This window comes from Bombina bombina, chromosome 3 (assembly GCF_027579735.1).
Source record: "Bombina bombina isolate aBomBom1 chromosome 3, aBomBom1.pri, whole genome shotgun sequence".
Classification (NCBI taxonomy): domain Eukaryota; kingdom Metazoa; phylum Chordata; class Amphibia; order Anura; family Bombinatoridae; genus Bombina; species Bombina bombina.
In genome coordinates, this window is record NC_069501.1 from 546187193 (window position 1) to 546208681 (window position 21489).

General features: G+C 40.7%; 1 protein-coding gene across 2 annotated transcripts in view; it reads right to left on the reverse strand.

Annotated features, from left to right (window-relative positions):
• Positions 1 to 21489, reverse strand: part of PHACTR4 (phosphatase and actin regulator 4) — a 404839-nt gene that overhangs the window by 112853 nt on the left and 270497 nt on the right. The window contains exon 5 of one of the 2 annotated variants that reach the window (XM_053707045.1): positions 19568 to 19666. The exons of the other annotated variant lie outside the window; for it this stretch is intronic. Within the exon in view, the coding sequence (XP_053563020.1) occupies positions 19568 to 19666 (99 nt within the window). The remainder of the gene's footprint in view (positions 1 to 19567; positions 19667 to 21489) is intronic. 2 annotated transcript variants of the gene reach the window in all.

Below are 21489 nucleotides of genomic sequence, written 5' to 3' on the forward strand. Positions count from 1 at the left end.
ATACATTACTACCAGGAGGGGGCAATGTTTCCCAAACCTCAAATGCCTATAAATACACCTCCCAGCTCATGCATACCTCAGTTTAACGTATAGCCAAGTTAGTGAGGTATATAAGGAGTAAAAGCATAAAAAAGATGAACAGGATAAATAATGTGCTTTAGACAAAAAAATCATAACCCCCCCAAAAATGGGTGGGTCTCGTGGACTCTCACCACCATGAAAGAAATGAATAAATTATGTTTTCTTTCATATAGGTGACAAAAGTCCACGAGCTAGTTACTGATGGGATATAATACCCAAGATGTGGAAGTCCACGAGTAACTATAGAGGGAGGAATAAAATAAAAACGGCTATTTCAAATGAGAAATTAAATCCAAAAAAATTGTTTTCTGAAAAATTCAAAAAACTTAAAATCATAGGCACTACAATCAAACTAAAACAGCTGCCTGGAGAAATTTTCTACCAAAAGCTGCTTCCAAAGAAGCAAAAACGTCAAATTTTTAAATTTAGTAAAGGTATGCAAAGAAGACCAAGTGACTGCTTTGCAGATTTGATCAACTGAAGCTTCATTCTTGAAAGTCCAAGATGTGGCAACTAATCTTGTAGAATTAGCTGTTATTCTCCGAGGTGGAGCTTCCCCGCCTCCAAATAAGCTTTGTGAACCAGAAGTTTTAACCAAGATGCCAAAGAAATGGCAGAGACTTTCTGACCTTTTCTGGAACCAGAAAAAGTTACAGACTAGAAGTCTTTAGTAGCATCAACATAATATTTCAAAGCTCCTACCACATCCTAAGAACGTAAAGATCTTTCAAGAGTATTTTTAGGATTAGAACACAAGGAAGGAACAATAATTTCCCTATTAATGTTGTTAGAGTTCACAACTTTAGGCAAAAATGTAAACAGTCTGCAAAACAGCTTTATCTTGATGGAAAATCAGATAAGGAGACTCAAGAACGAGCAGACAATTCAGAAACTCTTCTAGCAGAAGAGAGCAATAAATGACACTTTCCAAGAAAGTAGTTAAATGTCCAAGAATGTATAGGCTCAAAAGGAGGAGCCTGCAAAGTCTTTAATACCAAATTAAGACTCCAAGGAGGAGAGATAGATTTAATAACAGGTTTGATACGAGTCAAAGCCTATACGAAACAGTGAACATCAGGAAGATTAGCAATCTTTCTGTGAAATAAAACAGAAAGAGCAGAGATTTGTCCTCTCAAAGTATTGGCCGACAAACCTTTATCCAAACCATCTTGAAGAAACTGAAGAATCCAAGGAATTTTAAAAGAATGCCAAGAATAATCATGAGTGGAACACCATAAAATATAGGTTTTCCAAACCTTGTGATATATTTTCCTTGAAACGGGCTTAGGAGCCTGTATCAGTGTGAATTACAGTCAGAGAAACCTCTATGACTAAGGACTAAGCTTTCAATTTCCATGCCTTCGAATTGAGAGATTTGAGATCTGAATGGAAAAACAGGCCTTAGACAGATGGTCTGGTCTTAGAGGAAGTGACCAAGGTTGGCAACTGTGAGGCCATGCTGGTGCTATCAGAAACACATAAGAGTATTCCATTATGATCTTTGAGATCACTCTTGGAAGAAGAACCAGAGGTGGAAAAATGTAAGCAGGTTGGTAAAACCATGGAACTGCTAGCATCCATCAATTCCGCCTGAGGATCCCTGGACCTGGAGAGGTATCTGGGAAGTTTCTTGTTTAGACGAGAGCCCATCAGATCTATGTCTGGAAGACCCCACATCTGCACAATCTGATAGAACACATCTAGATGGAGAGACCACTCTCCCGGATGTAGAGATAATCCACTTTCCAATTATCTACACATGGTATATGAATCGGAGTGATTAGACAAGAGTTGGAAGCCACCCAAGAAAGTATTAGACACTTCTTTCATTGCTAGGGGACTGCGAGTCCCCCCTTGATGACTGACATATGCGACTGTTGTGACATTGTCTGTTTGAAACAGAAAATAGCACGGAGCTCTTTTATTGATTGGTAACCTCGCCTCTCAAAGATTCCCAACTCCTTGTGCTGTCAGAGACCCCCAGACAGCTCCCCAACCTATAAGACTTGCATCTATTGTGATCACAGTCCAGGTAGGATGAATAAAGGAGGCCCCTTGAACAATAAGGTGATTGTTGGGATTTAAGTATATCAGTTGTGATATCGGAGTATAATTCCTGCATCATTGGTGCAACATGCAAAGCTGTAGAGGTCTCATAAAAACGGATTGCGTCCGATGCTGCAAACATTAGACCTAAACCTTCCATGCACATAGCCACTGAAGGAAATCATAAGAGACTGAAGGTTTAGACAAGCTGAAAGCAATCTCAAAGTCTCTTTTCACGGACACTGAATCTATCTGGAAACCTAAGAAGGTGACCTTTATCTGAGGAATCAAGAAACTCTGATCTTCCAAACATGTCTTTGTAGAAACAGAAATTGTTTTGTGTGAGATTCTGCTAAATGAAAATATTGAGCTAGTACCAAGATATCGTCCAAATAACGAAACACTGCAATACCCTGCTCTCTGATTACAGATAGAAGGGCACCTAGAACTATTGAGAATATTACTGGTGCTGTTGCAAGGCCAAAAAACGGAAGAGCGACAAATTGGTAATGCTTGTTTAGAAAAGAGAATCTCAGAAATCAATAGTGATCTGGATGAATTGGATTGTGAAGGTAAGCGTCCTATAAGACTATTGTGGACATGAAGTGACCTTGTTTTCAGATCCAAAATTGATCTGAAAGAATTTTACTTCTTTGGTACAATGAACAGATTGGAATAAAAACCCCAATCCTTGTTCCTGCTGTGGAACTGGGATAATTACCCCTGAAAGTTCTAGATCTGAAACATATTTCAGAAATGCTTGAGCTTTTATTGGGTTTTTTGGTACATGGGTAAGAAAGAATCTTCCCAAGGGAGGTCTTATTCTGAATCCTATTTGATACCCCTTGGAAATGATATTTTGAATCCACTGATTGTGGACAGAGTCTGTCCAAACTCTTTGAAATTGCTTTAGTCTGCCCCCTACCAGAAGAACTGGCTCGAGAACCGCACCTTCATGTAGGTTTAGGGACAGGATTTGGTTTCTTATAAGGCTTGGATTTATTCCAATTCAGAGATGGTCTCCAATTAGAGCCAGAGGCCTTAGGGGAAGGAGTGGTTTTCTGTTCTCTATTCTGACAAAAGAAACGAAAATGATTGGGAGCTTTAAATGTATTGTCTTTGGACAGAAAAACTCCCTTACCCCCAGTAACAGTGGAGATAATAGAATCAAATTGTGAGCCAAAAAGATTTTTACCTTGAAGAGAGAAGATAATGTAGTTTTAGACACCATGTCAGCATTCCAAGATTTAGGCCATAAAGATCTTCTAGTTAGAATGGCTAAAGACATGGATTTGACATTAATCTTTAGAACATCAAATATAGCATCACAAATAAAATAATTTGTTGAAGTAAAACAATAATGTTAGATAATTCAGAATCTGAAGACGACTGCTGTGCTAAGCTGTCCAACCAAAAAGTAGAAGCAGCAGCAACATCAGCCATAGAAATAGCTGGTCTAAGAATATAGCCAGTATGTACATATGCCCTTCTTAGATAAGTTTCAAGCTTCCTATCTAAAGGATCCTTAAAAGAAGTATGGTCTTCCATAGAAATAGTAGTACGTTTGGCAAGAGTGGGAATTGAACCATCAACTTTAGGAACCGTTTCCCAAAGTTCTAAATTGGCTACAGGCAAAGGATACAATTTCTTAAACCTAGAAAAAGGGTTAAGAGAGGTACCAGGCTTAGACCATTCTTTAGCAATCACATTAGAGATAGCGTCAGGAATAGGAAATACTTCAGGAGTAATAACAGTAGTCTTAAATACAGAATGCAGACGATTACTATCTTTATCATCAGGAAGTTTAGACTCCTCAATACCCTAAGTAAACAAAACTTCCTTTAGGAGAGAACGAATATATTCTATCTTAAATAAAAAAGATGATTTGTCTATATATGTCCCTGATGTGGCATCCTGTGAATCAGAGGAAACCCCTCCAGTAGAGGATACATCAGTATGCTGAAGGTCAGAATTTAATTCACTAGGTTTAAGAAAATGTTGCAAAACCCTTTTACGTTTATTTGAAGGCGGAATAGCAGTCATTGCCTTCTCTATATCTGCAGCAATAAAGCTTATTTCTGCAGTAATGCTATGTACATTAAACTGAGATGGAATAACAGTGGGTGTATTTGTACGCTGATATATTATCATTATCAGCATTTAACAAATTGTCAAAACAAGAGCCACATAATTGAGCTGAAGAATTTAGATCAGCTTTATTACAACAAACAAACTTAGCTTTGGTAGATATGTGTTCAGGCAGCTCAAATCTTACGGTAACATCAGAAGCAGGTTCAGTTTGAGACATAATTGCAAAAAATAAATTCTGCAAATATATATCCATGCTCCTATATATAGATAGAGAGAGAGAAAGAAAGAAAGAAAGAGAGAGAGAGAAAGAGAGAAAGAGAGAGAGAAAGAAAGAGAGAAAGAAAGAGAGAAAGAAAGAGAGAAAGAAAGAGAGAAAGAAAGAGAGAAAGAAAGAGAGAAAGAAAGAGAGAAAGAAAGAGAGAAAGAAAGAGAGAAAGAAAGAGTGCACTCGCCAGGACTTTTCAGAATTTTATTCCAAATATGCCTATCTGTTGCACCCTGGGCATTTGTGACTTGATCTCTGGAGTGCTTGTCTTCTTGAACACAGGCTTGAGAGAATGGGAAACAGAGCGAAAATGTATATAAAAAAAAGAAAACAGATTCATAAAATGCTGCATGAAAACTAAGTGTTTTCTGAGAACACTGAATGAGTTGGGGGGCGGAGCTTATAATGGCAATTTTGGTAGGACATTTTTGAGGCCAAAAAAACTGCTCAAAATAATGTCATGCTACAACATAAATAGCATCATCACATGCGCGTCATGAAAAGCTGTAGTGAATTTCGAATAGACCTCTCACTCTAAAAAGCAGGTAAGAACTTTGTAAATACAAAAAGCCTAATGGATACTTCTATTATAGCTACATAAAATGTGATTATCAACATTCCATGAGACTAACATAATACTTAGCATCCTAATTATAAATAAATTACTAGCTCCAAAAAACAAATATTTAGCCACAAACAAAGTCCCTTAAAAAGAGCACTGAATTACTGACTCAAGGCATGTATACAAACAATATATAACAACTTTAATTAAAAGTGCCCAATCCATAGCTGAGTGTCTTATATAATAAAAGTATATACTTACCGTGTAAAACACCCATCCACATATAGCAGACAGAAAAACCAGTACTGAGCAGAGGTAATGGTACAAGAGTATATTGTCGATCTATAAAGGGAGGCAGCAGATGAATCCCTGCAACTGATTTATAGAGAGCCTTATGAAAAGATTTCCCATAGGTCGAAAACATGGTATCAGGCAATACTCCCTTCACATCCCTCAAACACTGCATTTAGAGAGGAACTGGGCTTCAATATGCTTAGAAGCGCCTTTCACTGAATAAATCAAGCACATCATGCATCACAACCTCCTAAGGATTTTGAAAAACGGAGGTATGAGTAAGGTGGGCGGTGTATTTATAGGCATTTGAGGTTTGGGAAACTTTTCCCCCTCCTGGTAGGAATGTATATCCCCCATCAGTAACTAGCTTGTGTACTCTCGCCAATTATATGAAAGAAATCTACTAGCTGATGAGCACTGAAGAGGACAGAGGTTACGGAGTCATAAGTACAAATTAAAATGAGTAAAAAATATATACCCGATACATCGGCACTCCCGTCCTACACATATACCTGGAACAGAGAGCTCACTCAGGACCTCGATGCAGAGACTTGGCTCAAGGCCTTCAGTTTATCTAAAAAATCCTCTGTCTCGGCAGGGGTACAGGAAATTCACTTGAAGCTCTCCTGTCGCTGGTATCTGACCCCCTTCCGACTCCACAAGATATTCCCCTCACTCAATAGCACGTGTTGGAGAGGATGTGGAGAGGGGGGCACGCTCTTCCACATATGGTGGTCGTGTCCCAAGCTTGAACAGTTTTGGAGAGACACATTCTCAGCTATCTCTGACATAATCTCGACGCAGATCCTTCCCAGCCCGAATGTAATCTTGTTCCTTTCCCTGCCTAAATTGACAGGGGTAGGTAAACAACCACTGTTGCTGATTATGATTACGGCTGCCAAAAAACTTATCCCAAAATATTGGAAATCCCAAACAATCCCATCTACAGACGAATAGAGATCTACAGTCTCTGACCTACTGTCTCTAGAGAGATATCACTACCTAAAAACGCATAAGTTGGAAATCTATGAATTCATGAAAGCAGTATGGAATAAAACAATTTGAACTCCCTGACACAATACCCTGGTCTCCCCGACATTTGGTAGGTTCCTTCATACCCTCCCCTCCCTCTCATTAGTGTGTTTTTTTTTCTTTTTTTTTCTTCCCTCTTCCCCTTCCTCTATCTCCTCTTCTCTCTTTCACCTGTCTCAAACTTCTCTTCTTCTTCTAGACTTTTATGATGACCCCTTCCTTCTCACTCTTTTTGGGAAGGACAATGACATGCAAACATATAAAACTATACAAGGTTCACAAAAAAACATAATTTATGTAAGAACTTACCTGATAAATTCATTTCTTTCATATTAGCAAGAGTCCATGAGCTAGTGACGTATGGGATATACATTCCTACCAGGAGGGGCAAAGTTTCCCAAACCTCAAAATGCCTATAAATACACCCCTCACCACACCCACAATTCAGTTTAACGAATAGCCAAGAAGTGGGGTGATAAAGTGCGAAAGCATATAAAATAAGGAATTGGAATAATTGTGCTTTATACAAAATCATAACCACCACAAAAAAAGGGCGGGCCTCATGGACTCTTGCTAATATGAAAGAAATGAATTTATCAGGTAAGTTCTTACATAAATTATGTTTTCTTTCATGTAATTAGCAAGAGTCCATGAGCTAGTGACGTATGGGATAATGACTACCCAAGATGTGGATCTTTCCACACAAGAGTCACTAGAGAGGGAGGGATAAAATAAAGACAGCCAATTCCTGCTGAAAATAATCCACACCCAAAATAAAGTTTAACGAAAAACATAAGCAGAAGATTCAAACTGAAACCGCTGCCTGAAGTACTTTTCTACCAAAAACTGCTTCAGAAGAAGAAAATACATCAAAATGGTAGAATTTAGTAAAAGTATGCAAAGAGGACCAAGTTGCTGCTTTGCAGATCTGGTCAACCGAAGCTTCATTCCTAAACGCCCAGGAAGTAGAAACTGACCTAGTAGAATGAGCTGTAATTCTCTGAGGCGGAGTTTTACCCGACTCAACATAGGCAAGATGAATTAAAGATTTCAACCAAGATGCCAAAGAAATGGCAGAAGCTTTCTGGCCTTTTCTAGAACCGGAAAAGATAACAAATAGACTAGAAGTCTTACGAAAAGATTTCGTAGCTTCAACATAATATTTCAAAGCTCTAACTACATCCAAAGAATGCAACGATTTCTCCTTAGAATTCTTAGGATTAGGACATAATGAAGGAACCACAATTTCTCTACTAATGTTGTTGGAATTCACAACTTTAGGTAAAAATTCAAAAGAAGTTCGCAACACCGCCTTATCCTGATGAAAAATCAGAAAAGGAGACTCACAAGAAAGAGCAGATAATTCAGAAACTCTTCTGGCAGAAGAGATGGCCAAAAGGAACAAAACTTTCCAAGAAAGTAATTTAATGTCCAATGAATGCATAGGTTCAAACGGAGGAGCTTGAAGAGCTCCCAGAACCAAATTCAAACTCCAAGGAGGAGAAATTGACTTAATGACAGGTTTTATACGAACCAAAGCTTGTACAAAACAATGAATATCAGGAAGAATAGCAATCTTTCTGTGAAAAAGAACAGAAAGAGCAGAGATTTGTCCTTTCAAAGAACTTGCGGACAAACCCTTATCTAAACCATCCTGAAGAAACTGTAAAATTCTCGGTATTTTAAAAGAATGCCAGGAAAAATGATGAGAAAGACACCAAGAAATATAAGTCTTCCAGACTCTATAATATATCTCTCAAGATACAGATTTACGAGCCTGTAACATAGTATTAATCACAGAGTCAGAGAAACCTCTTTGACCAAGAATCAAGCGTTCAATCTCCATACCTTTAAATTTAAGGATTTCAGATCCTGATGGAAAAAAGGACCTTGTGACAGAAGGTCTGGTCTTAACGGAAGAGTCCACGGACGGCAAGAGGCCATCCGGACAAGATCCGCATACCAAAACCTGTGAGGCCATGCCGGAGCTACCAGCAGAACAAACGAGCATTCCTTCAGAATCTTGGAGATTACTCTTGGAAGAAGAACTAGAGGCGGAAAGATATAGGCAGGATGATACTTCCAAGGAAGAGATAATGCATCCACTGCCTCCGCCTGAGGATCCCGGGATCTGGACAGATACCTGGGAAGTTTCTTGTTTAGATGGGACGCCATCAGATCTATTTCTGGAAGTTCCCACATTTGAACAATCTGAAGAAATACCTCTGGGTGAAGAGACCATTCGCCCGGATGCAACGTTTGGCGACTGAGATAATCCGCTTCCCAATTGTCTACACCTGGGATATGAACCGCAGAGATTAGACAGGAGCTGGATTCCGCCCAAACCAAAATTCGAGATACTTCTTTCATAGCCAGAGGACTGTGAGTCCCTCCTTGATGATTGATGTATGCCACAGTTGTGACATTGTCTGTCTGAAAACAAATGAACGATTCTCTCTTCAGAAGAGGCCAAAACTGAAGAGCTCTGAAAATTGCACGGAGTTCCAAAATATTGATCGGTAATCTCACCTCCTGAGATTCCCAAACTCCTTGTGCCGTCAGAGATCCCCACACAGCTCCCCAACCTGTGAGACTTGCATCTGTTGAAATTACAGTCCAAGTCGGAAGCACAAAAGAAGCCCCCTGAATTAAACGATGGTGATCTGTCCACCATGTTAGAGAGTGTCGAACAATCGGTTTTAAAGATATTAATTGAGATATCTTCGTGTAATCCTTGCACCATTGCTTCAGCATACAGAGCTGAAGAGGTCGCATGTGAAAACGAGCAAAGGGGATCGCGTCCGATGCAGCAGTCATAAGACCTAGAATTTCCATGCATAAGGCTACCGAAGGGAATGATTGTGACTGAAGGTTTCGACAAGCTGCAATCAACTTTAGACGTCTCTTGTCTGTTAAAGACAGAGTCATGGACACTGAATCCATCTGGAAACCCAGAAAAGTTACCCTTGTCTGAGGAATCAAAGAACTTTTTGGTAAATTGATCCTCCAACCATGATCTTGAAGAAACAACACAAGTCGATTCGTATGAGATTCTGCTAAATGTAAAGACTGAGCAAGTACCAAGATATCGTCCAAATAAGGAAATACCACAATACCCTGTTCTCTGATTACAGACAGCAGGGCACCGAGAACCTTTGTAAAAATTCTTGGAGCTGTAGCTAGGCCAAACGGCAGAGCCACAAATTGGTAATGCTTGTCCAGAAACGAGAATCTCAGGAACTGATAATGATCTGGATGAATCGGAATATGCAGATATGCATCCTGTAAATCTATTGTGGACATATAATTCCCTTGCTGAACAAAAGGTAAGATAGTCCTTACAGTTACCATCTTGAACGTTGGTATCCTTACATAACGATTCAATATTTTTAGATCCAGAACTGGTCTGAAAGAATTCTCCTTCTTTGGTACAATGAAGAGATTTGAATAAAACCCCATCCCCTGTTCCGGAACTGGAACTGGCATAATTACTCCAGTCAACTCTAGATCTGAAACACATTTCAGAAATGCTTGAGCTTTTACTGGATTTACTGGGACATGGGAAAGAAAAAATCTCTTTGCAGGAGGTCTCAACTTGAAACCAATTCTGTACCCTTCTGAAACAATGCTCTGAATCCAAAGATTGTGAACAGAATTGATCCAAATTTCCTTGAAAAAACGTAACCTGCCCCCTACCAGCTGAGCTGGAATGAGGGCCGCACCTTCATGTGGACTTAGAAGCAGGCTTTGCCTTTCTAGCTGGCTTGGATTTATTCCAGACTGGAGATGGTCTCCAAACTGAAACTGCTCCTGAGGATGAAGGATCAGGCTTTTGTTCTTTGTTGAAACGAAAGGAACGAAAACGATTATTAGCCCTGTTTTTACCTTTAGATTTTTTATCCTGTGGTAAAAAAGTTCCTTTCCCCCCAGTAACAGTTGAAATAATGGAATCCAACTGAGAACCAAATAATTTGTTACCCTGGAAAGAAATGGAAAGTAAAGTTGATTTAGAAGCCATATCAGCATTCCAAGTTTTAAGCCATAAAGCTCTTCTAGCTAAAATAGCTAGAGACATAAACCTGACATCAACTCTGATAATATCAAAAATGGCATCACAGATAAAATTATTAGCATGCTGAAGAAGAATAATAATATCATGAGAATCACGATGTGTTACTTGTTGCGCTAAAGTTTCCAACCAAAAAGTTGAAGCTGCAGCAACATCAGCCAAAGATATAGCAGGTCTAAGAAGATTACCTGAACACAGATAAGCTTTTCTTAGAAAGGATTCAATTTTCCTATCTAGAGGATCCTTAAACGAAGTACCATCTGACGTAGGAATAGTAGTACGTTTAGCAAGGGTAGAAATAGCCCCATCAACTTCAGGGATCTTGTCCCAAAATTCTAATCTCTCAGACGGCACAGGATATAATTGCTTAAAACGTTTAGAAGGAGTAAATGAATTACCCAAATTATCCCATTCTTTGGAAATTACTGCAGAAATAGCATTAGGAACAGGAAAAACTTCTGGAATAACCACAGGAGCTTTAAATACCTTATCTAAACGTTTAGAATTAGTATCAAGAGGACCAGAATCCTCTATTTCTAAAGCAATTAGTACTTCTTTAAGTAAAGAACGAATAAATTCCATTTTAAATAAATAACAGAATTTATGTTTACCTGATAAATTACTTTCTCCAACGGTGTGTCCGGTCCACGGCGTCATCCTTACTTGTGGGATATTCTCTTCCCCAACAGGAAATGGCAAAGAGCCCAGCAAAGCTGGTCACATGATCCCTCCTAGGCTCCGCCTACCCCAGTCATTCGACCGACGTTAAGGAGGAATATTTGCATAGGAGAAACCATATGATACCGTGGTGACTGTAGTTAAAGAAAATAAATTATCAGACCTGATTAAAAAACCAGGGCGGGCCGTGGACCGGACACACCGTTGGAGAAAGTAATTTATCAGGTAAACATAAATTCTGTTTTCTCCAACATAGGTGTGTCCGGTCCACGGCGTCATCCTTACTTGTGGGAACCAATACCAAAGCTTTAGGACACGGATGAAGGGAGGGAGCAAATCAGGTCACCTAAATGGAAGGCACCACGGCTCGCAAAACCTTTCTCCCAAAAAATCGCCTCAGAAGAAGCAAAAGTATCAAACTTGTAAAATTTGGTAAAAGTGTGCAGTGAAGACCAAGTCGCTGCCCTACATATCTGATCAACAGAAGCCTCGTTCTTGAAGGCCCATGTGGAAGCCACAGCCCTAGTGGAATGAGCTGTGATTCTTTCAGGAGGCTGCCGTCCGGCAGTCTCGTAAGCCAATCTGATGATGCTTTTAATCCAAAAAGAGAGAGAGGTAGAAGTTGCTTTTTGACCTCTCCTGTTACCAGAATAAACAACAAACAAGGAAGATGTTTGTCTAAAATCCTTTGCAGCATCTAAATAGAATTTTAGAGCGCGAACAACATCCAAATTGTGCAACAAACGTTCCTTCTTCGAAACTGGTTTCGGACACAAAGAAGGCACGACTATCTCCTGGTTAATGTTTTTGTTAGAAACAACTTTTGGAAGAAAACCAGGTTTAGTACGTAAAACCACCTTATCTGCATGGAACACCAGATAAGGAGGAGAACACTGCAGAGCAGATAATTCTGAAACTCTTCTAGCGGAAGAAATTGCAGCCAAAAACAAAACTTTCCAAGATAATAACTTAATATCAACGGAATGTAAGGGTTCAAACGGAACCCCCTGAAGAACTGAAAGAACTAAGTTGAGACTCCAAGGAGGAGTCAAAGGTTTGTAAACAGGCTTGATTCTAACCAGAGCCTGAACAAAGGCTTGAACATCTGGCACAGCTGCCAGCTCTTTGTGAAGTAACACAGACAAGGCAGAAATCTGTCCCTTCAAGGAACTTGCAGATAATCCTTTCTCCAATCCTTCTTGAAGAAAGGATAGAATCCTAGGAATCTTTACCTTGTCCCAAGGGAATCCTTTAGATTCACACCAACAGATATATTTTTTCCATATTTTGTGGTAAATTTTTCTAGTTACAGGCTTTCTGGCCTGAACAAGAGTATCAATAACAGAATCTGAGAACCCTCGCTTTGATAAGATCAAGCGTTCAATCTCCAAGCAGTCAGCTGGAGTAGGACCAGATTCGGATGTTCGAACGGACCTTGAACAAGAAGGTCTCGTCTCAAAGGTAGCTTCCATGGTGGAGCCGATGACATATTCACCAGATCTGCCTACCAAGTCCTGCGTGGTTACGCAGGAGCTATCAAGATCACCTACGCCCTCTCCTGATTGATCCTGGCTACCAGCCTGGGGATGAGAGGAAACGGCGGGAATACATAAGCTAGGTTGAAGGTCCAAGGTGCTACTAGTGCATCTACTAGAGTCGCCTTGGGATCCCTGGATCTGGACCCGTAGCAAGGAACCTTGAAGTTCTGACGAGAGGCCATCAGATCCATATCTGGAATGCCCCACAGTTGAGTGATTTGGGCAAAGATTTCCGGATAGAGTTCCCACACCCCCGGATGCAATGTCTGACGAATCAGAAAATCCGCTTCCCAAGTTTCCACTCCTGGGATGTGGATTGCAGACAGGTGGCAGGAGCGAGTCTCCGCCCATTGAATGATTTTGGTCACTTCTTCCATCGCCAGGGAACTCCTTGTTCCCCCCTGATGGTTGATGTACGCAACAGTCGTCATGTTGTCTGATTGAAACCGTATGAACTTGGCCCTCGCTAGCTGAGGCCAAGCCTTGAGAGCATTGAATATCGCTCTCAGTTCCAGAATATTTATCGGTAGAAGAGATTCTTCCCAAGACCAAAGACCCTGAGCTTTCAGGGATCCCCAGACCGCACCCCAGCCCATCAGACTGGCGTCGGTCGTGACAATGACCCACTCTGGTCTGCGGGAGGTCACCCCTTGCGACAGGTTGTCCAGGGACAGCCACCAACGGAGTGAGTCTCTGGTCCTCTGATTTACTTGTATCTTCGGAGACAAGTCTGTATAGTCCCCATTCCACTGACTGAGCATACACAATTGAAATGGTCTGAGATGAATGCGCGCAAAAGGAACTATGTCCATTGCCGCTACCATCAAACCTATCACTTCCATGCACTGCGCTATGGAAGGAAGAGGAACGGAAGGAAGTATCCGACAAGAGTTTAGAAGTTTTGTTTTTCTGGTCTCTGTCAGAAAAATCCTCATTTCTAAGGAGTCTTATTATTGTTCCCAAGCACCGCCAGAAGGGACCCTAGTACCTTTGTGAAAATCCTTGGAACAGTGGCTAATCCGAAAGGAAGCGCCACGAACTGGTAATGCTTGTCCAGGAATGCGAACCTTAGGAACCGATGATGTTCCTTGTGGACAGGAATATGTAGATACGCATCCTTTAAATCCACCGTGGTCAAGAATTGACCTTCCTGGATGGAAGGATTGTTCGAATGGTTTCCATTTTGGACGATGGAACCTTGAGAAACTTGTTTAGGATCTTGAGATCTAAGATTGGTCTGAACGTTCCCTCTTTTTTTGGGAACTACGAACAGATTGGAGTAGAACCCCATCCCTCGTTCTTTTAATGGAACAGGATGAATCACTTCCAGAAGATAACCTTGGAAGACTATTTCTAGCGCCCAAGGATCCAGAACATCTCTTGCCCAAGCCTGAGTGAAGAGAGAGAGTCTGCCCCCCACCAAATCCGGTCCCGGATCGGGGGCCCGCGTCTCATGCTGTCTTGGGAGCAGTGGCAGGTTTCTTGGCCTGCTTTCCTTTGTTCCAGCCTTGCCTTGGTCTCCAGGCTGGATTGGCTTGAGAAGTATTACCCTCCTGCTTAGAGGACGTAGCACTTGGGGCTGGTCCGTTTCTGCGAAAGGGACGAAAATTAGGTTTATTTTTGGCCTTGAAAGACCTATTCTGAGGAAGGGCGTGGCCCTTGCCCCCAGTGATATCAGAGATAAACTCTTTCAAGTCAGGGCCAAACAGTGTTTTCCCCTTGAAAGGAATGTCAAACAATTTGTTCTTGGAAGACGCATCCGCTGACCAAGATTTTAACCAAAGCGCTCTGCGCGCCACAATAGCAAACCCAGAATTTTTCGCCGCTAACCTAGCCAATTGCAAGGTGGCGTCTAGGGTGAAAGAATTAGCCAATTTAAGAGCACGAATTCTGTCCATAATCTCCTCATAAGAAGAAGAATTACTAATAATCGCCTTTTCTAGCTCATCGCACCAGAAACACGCGGCTGTAGTGACAGGGACAATGCATGCAATTGGTTGTAGAAGGTAACCTTGCTGAACAAACATCTTTTTTAGCAAACCTTCTAATTTTTTATCCATAGGATCTTGGAAAGCACAACTATCTTCTATGGGTATAGTGGTGCGCTTGTTTAGAGTAGAAACCGCCCCCTCGACCTTGGGGACTGTCTGCCATAAGTCCTTTCTGGGGTCGACTATAGGAAACAATTTTTTAAATATGGGGGGAGGTACGAAAGGTACACCGGGCCTGTTCTTTATTAACAATGTACGCCACCCGCTTGAGTATCGGAAAAGCTTCGGGGGGCCCCGGGACCTCTAGGAACTTGTCCATTTTACATAGTGTTTCTGGAATGACCAGATAATCACAATCATCCAAATTGGATAACACCTCCTTAAGCAGAGCGCGGAGATGTTCCAACTTAAATTTAAAAGTAATCACATCAGGTTCAGCTTGTTGAGAAATTTTTCCTGAATCTGAAATTTCTCCCTCCCTGGCCCCCTCAGACTGGTGTAGGGGCCCTTCAGAAACAATATCATCAGCGTCCTCATGCTCTTCAGTATTTTCTAAAACAGAGCAGTCGCGCTTTCGCTGATAAGTGGGCATATTGGCTAAAATGTTTTGATAGAATTATCCATTACAGCCATTAATTGTTGCATAGTAAGGAGTATTGGCGCGCTAGATGTACTAGGGGCCTCCTGTATGGGCAAAACTGGTGTAGACGAAGGAGGGGATGATGCAGTACCATGCTTACTCCCCTCACTTGAGGAATCATCTTGGGCATCATTTTTACTAAATTTTTTATGACATAAATCACATCTATTTAAATGAGAAGGAACCTTGGCTTCCCCACAGTCAGAACACAATCTATCTGGTAGTTCAGACATGTTAAACAGGCATAAACTTGATAACAAAGCACAAAAAACGTTTTAAAATAAAACCGTTACTGTCACTTTAAATTTTAAACTGAACACACTTTATTACTGCAATTGCGAAAAAGTATGAAGGAATTGTTCAAAATTCACCAAAATTTCACCACAGTGTCTTAAAGCCTTAAAAGTATTGCACACCAAATTTGGAAGCTTTAACCCTTAAAATAACGGAACCGGAGCCGTTTTTATATTTAACCCCTTTACAGTCCCTGGAATCTGCTTTGCTGAGACCCAACCAAGCCCAAAGGGGAATACGATACCAAATAATGCCTTCAGAAAGACTTTTCTATGTATCAGAGCTCCACACACATGCAGCTGCATGTCATGCTGTTCTCAAAAACAAGTGCGCCATACCGGCGCGAAAATGAGGCTCTGACTATGATTAGGGAAAGCCCCAATAGAATAAAGTGTCTAAAACAGTGCCTGCCGATATTATTTTACAAAAAATACCCAGATTAAATGATTCCTCAAGGCTAAATATGTGTAAATATGATCGATTTAGCCCAGAAAATGTCTACAGTCTTAATAAGCCCTTGTGAAGCCCTTATTTACTGTGTGAATAAAAATGGCTTACCGGATCCCATAGGGAAAATGACAGCTTCCAGCATTACATCGTCTTGTTAGAATGTGTCATACCTCAAGCAGCAAAAGACTGCTCACTGTTCCCCCAACTGAAGTTAATTCCTCTCAACAGTCCTGTGTGGAACAGCCATGGATTTTAGTAACGGTTGCTAAAATCATTTTCCTCATACAAACAGAAATCTTCATCTCTTTTCTGTTTCAGAGTAAATAGTACATACCAGCACTATTTTAAAATAACAAACTCTTGATTGAATAATAAAAACTACAGTTAAACACTAAAAAACTCTAAGCCATCTCCGTGGAGATGTTGCCTGTACAACGGCAAAGAGAATGACTGGGGTAGGCGGAGCCTAGGAGGGATCATGTGACCAGCTTTGCTGGGCTCTTTGCCATTTCCTGTTGGGGAAGAGAATATCCCACAAGTAAGGATGACGCCGTGGACCGGACACACCTATGTTGGAGAAATGAAGATTTATCAGCATCAACCTCTGAGACAGAATCCTCTGAACCAGAGGAATCATCAGAATCAGAATGATGATGTTCATTTAAAAATTCATCTGTAGGGAGAGAAGTTTTAAAAGATTTTTTACGTTTACTAGAAGGAGAAATAACAGACATAGCCTTCTTTATGGATTCAGAAACAAAATCTCATATTATCAGGAACATTCTGCACCTTAGATGTTGAAGGAACTGCAACAGGCAATGGTACTTTACTAAAGGAAATATTATCTGCTTTAACAAGTTTGTCATGACAATCAATACAAACAACAGCTGGAGGAATAGCTACCAAAAGTTTACAGCAGATACACTTAGCTTTGGTAGATTCAGCACTTGACAGCGATTTTCCTGTAGTATCTTCTGACTCAGATGCAACGTGAGACATCTTGCAATATGTAAGAGAAAAAACAACATATAAAGCAAAATTGATCAAATTCCTTAAATGACAGTTTCAGGAATGGGAAAAAATGCCAAAGAACAAGCTTCTAGCAACCAGAAGCAATAAAAAAATGAGACTTAAATAATGTGGAGACAAAAGCGACGCCCATATTTTTTCGCGCCAAATAAGACGCCCACATTATTTGGCGCCTAAATGCTTTTTGGCGCCAAAAATGACGCCACATCCTGAACGCCGACATTTTTGGCGCAAAATAACGTAAAAAAATGACGCAACTTCCGGCGACACGTATGACGCCGGAAACGGAAATAGAATTTTTGCGCCAAAAAAGTCCGCGCCAAGAATGACGCAATAAAATGAAGCATTTTCAGCCCCCGCGAGCCTAACAGCCCACAGGGAAAAAGTCAAATTTTAAGGTAAGAAAAATGTTAATTTAAAATGCATTATCCCAAATATGAAACTGACTGTCTGAAAATAAGGAAAGTTGAACATTCTGAGTCAAGGCAAATAAATGTTTGAATACATATATTTAGAACTTTATAAACAAAGTGCCCAACCATAGCTTGGAGTGTCACAGAAAATAAGATTTACTTACCCCAGGACACTCATCTACATGTTTGTAGAAAGCCAAACCAGTACTGAAACGAGAATCAGCAGAGGTAATGGTAAGATTTCGTCGATCTGAAAAGGGAGGTAAGAGATGAATCTCTACGACCGATAACAGAGAACCTATGAAATAGACCCCGTAGAAGGAGATCACTGCATTCAAATAGGCAATACTCTCCTCACATCCCTCTGACATTCACTGCACGCTGAGAGGAAAACCGGGCTCCAACTTGCTGCGGAGCGCATATCAACGTAGAATCTAGCACAAACTTACTTCACCACCTCCATCGGAGGCAAAGTTTGTAAAACTGAATTGTGGGTATGGTGAGGGGTGTATTTATAGGCATTTTGAGGTTTGGGAAACTTTGCCCCTCCTGGTAGGAATGTATATCCCATACGTCACTAGCTCATGGACTCTTGCTAATTACATGAAAGAAAAAAAAAGCAACGCCTTTAAGGGCTCAGATACTAATGCTACACTCTTTGACCTAAACCTAATAGGTTCCCTTAATTTTCCTTCTGTGATTGATGATGACAATGTTCCTCTCCTGTTTTCAAATCTGTAATTGATTGCACATAAGGATCATAATGATAATGATCCCTAATTCATGTTATTTGTGTAATGTCTATCATTGTTGTCATTCAGAACTTCTCAATAAAAATTTATATATATAAAAAAAAAAAAATATATATATATATACCTGTACATAAAAATAAAAAATTGAAACTTAAATCCTGTCTCAAGACACTAATCTTAAACCTATTTCTCCCAAGCAACTTGAAAGAACAACAAAAAGAGAAGAGACACCTAAGGGTTACCAAACACTTACATTGTAAAGAGAAGCCCAAACATAATATTAAAGATTGGCATTTATCATAGAAAAGACTTGCTAAGATAAAGAAAGTCCTTCTGAAGTACCCATCTTCCATTTCCCTCTAAGCAACAGATGCCCACCCCATTGTCAAGAAAACAATGGATCTGTATCTCTATGAACATTCTAAAATTTGCAGAGTGAAAAAAATTATGAAGATGAAAAGAAAACCCTACAAACAGTACTGAATACTATCTGAACTTCACTTAGCTGACAAAGAGACTATAGCGGGGCTAGACAACCAATGTAGGCTACAGCTGGTCTGAACAGCATTCAATTCAAAAGATCAAGCAATGAAAGATAAAATGGATAAATTGCAATATACCCATTTGCCTTCTCCTTCAAAGTTGTGCTATAATAAAGCTCTGCTAAACAGGGGACACCAGAAAATTCTGCCTGTCCTCAACAAGGTACACTTAAGTAATGAGCGGTTCACCACCACTAAGGCACAGCCAAACCTTCTAAAGGTAAAGAAGTGGCTGTAGTGAACAAGCTGTAATGAATGGGGTCAAACGTCTGTGCAGCAGAACAGCTTACTCCAAATAGGTAAAAACATGACACATGCTGGTAATAAAGGGAGTGAAATATAGGGCAAATGAGAAAAATATTGAATAAATCTGGGACATCCCATTTCTACCTATTCCAAGTAACTACAAAGCAATATTCTCAGTACTAGTAATTATAAAGAGTTTGTGAAAAAATATGGCTACACTCAACACATTCCCAGTTTAATTGCACCCATTCCTGCAATGTGTCTCATCAAATCCATGAAATGCACTCAGTGCCCCCCTTTACTGCCCATTCTTTGACATGACCCTCTTAAACCCTAGTCCATGCCACATTCACCTTCTTCCAGAGATGGCGATCTTTGTATAATATCCCAGTCATGTTAAGTACTTAATCTTCCCCTTCAACTACCTACTGCTCTCATACACTCAGTTTTACAATATGATCCTTTCCATGACAAACTACCATCCCCTCATGTGTTTAGCCCTTTGCTACACTACCTGAGTTTTTCTTTTTTAAATTCTAGGAATAGTAACTTACCATGTCTGCTCATCCTCTTTACGCCATTTTCCTCAGGCGGCTCTGCAGGGACTGGGGTCATGTGACCATTCTTCAAAGGAGGAGACTCTGTTGTAGCATCTGCAGATAAAATATAATTTATCGTCAAAGAGGTAGATGGATAGTAAACTAGAATTAAAAGGGACACTAAACCCAATTTTTTTCCTTTCATGATTCAGATAAAGCATGAGATTTTAAAGCAACTTTTTAATTTACTCCTATAATCAAATTTTCTTCATTCTCTTGCTATCTTTATTTGAAAAACAAAATGTATGCTTACCTGATAAACGTTTTTATTTCCGGGCATGGAGAGTCCACGAAACATTCTATTAGTGGGATATTCACTCCTGGCCAGCAAGAGGAGGCAAAGAGCACCCCAGCAGAGCTGTTAAGTATCACTTCCCTTACCCATAACCACCAGTCATTCAGCCCAAGGGAAAAGGAAAAAGATGATAACACAAGGGTATAGAGGTGCCTGAGGACTAGACAATAAAAACTGCCGTCTAAATTTGAATAAGGGTGGGTCGTGGACTCTCCATGTCTGGAAAGAAAACAAATTATGCTTACCTGATAATTTAATTTTCTTCCGTGGGAAAGAGTTCACAGCCGCGTTCATTACTTGTGGGAAATAAGTACCTGGCCACCAGGAGGAGGCAAAGACACACCAGCCAAAGACTTAAATACTCCTTCCACTTCCCCTATCCCCCATTCATTTTGCCGAGGAACAAGGAACAGTAAAAGGAATATCAAGGTGAAAAGGTGCCAGAAGAATAAACAAAACGCCTCAAAAATGTGCGGGGGTCTGTGGACTCTTTCCTACGGAAAAAAAAAGAAATTATCAGGTAAGCATAATTTATGTTTTTCTTCCTAATGGGAAAGAGTCCACAGTTGCATTCATTACTTGTGGGAAAATTATACCCAATTCAAAGAGGACACTGAATGCCAAGACGGGAGGGTAAGAGGCGGTCCAAACGAAGGCACCAACCTAAATCACATTCCCAGAGAAAAAAAAAAAAAAAAAAAGTCCTGTATCGTCCGAAAAACAGGGAACAAAAATAATTGAAAACAGACAGTCCCAAGGCCTGGCCAGAGACCACGAGCAGATGCAACCGAGACAACAGATCTCGAAGACACTGTTTCTCAGAGGCAAATCCCAGCCACACCCCCTTAGACCAATTAGGGGAGCCCGACTAACAATTCCCAGAGGGAATAGCAATTCAGAAAAAGGACCAAAACCAGGTCTTCCAGGAAGACAACCAAGGTGGAAAACAAGGTCAAGGACCAAAGGAAAAACATAAAGCATCCCCATAGACGCATAGACAGCTAAATAGCTTGTCCAAGAGCCAACTGCAGAGCAAGGTCAAAAAGGGAGAATCCCTTTTCCCAGCTAACCAGCTGCAGGAGACCAAGGCAAACGCCCCACACCACAAAATAGACTGAGGGCACCACCCAAACGAAAAATACTGCAACCAGAGAAGGTACACCAGAAAAAAAACAAATCATCCCTAAAAGAAACGTCCCCCCAACAGAGGGGTCACCCAGAGGATCCAACCCTCCCAGAGAACACCTCATCCGGGACCCAAGCAGCCTGAAGGCTAAGGAGGAGCAGGAAATCTCAACAAGAGCCGCCCACGCCCGGGAGACTAACCTGTCGCAGACAAGGCGAAGCCCAGGGAACAGATTCCCACCTCCACTCAAAAGAAAGGGATAAAACAGGCCACGTTAAGAAGAGTGCGACCAGAAAACACGGGGAGATCCACCCAGAAAAACTGGAGGACACAGAACCCAAGAGACAAGCCCACCAGTTTACACCATCCCCGAAAAAACAAGGGACCAACGTGACAAACCATTCCCACAAAGGAACAAGATTCCCCCAGAGGAAGATGGAAGGCAGGGAGCACCTG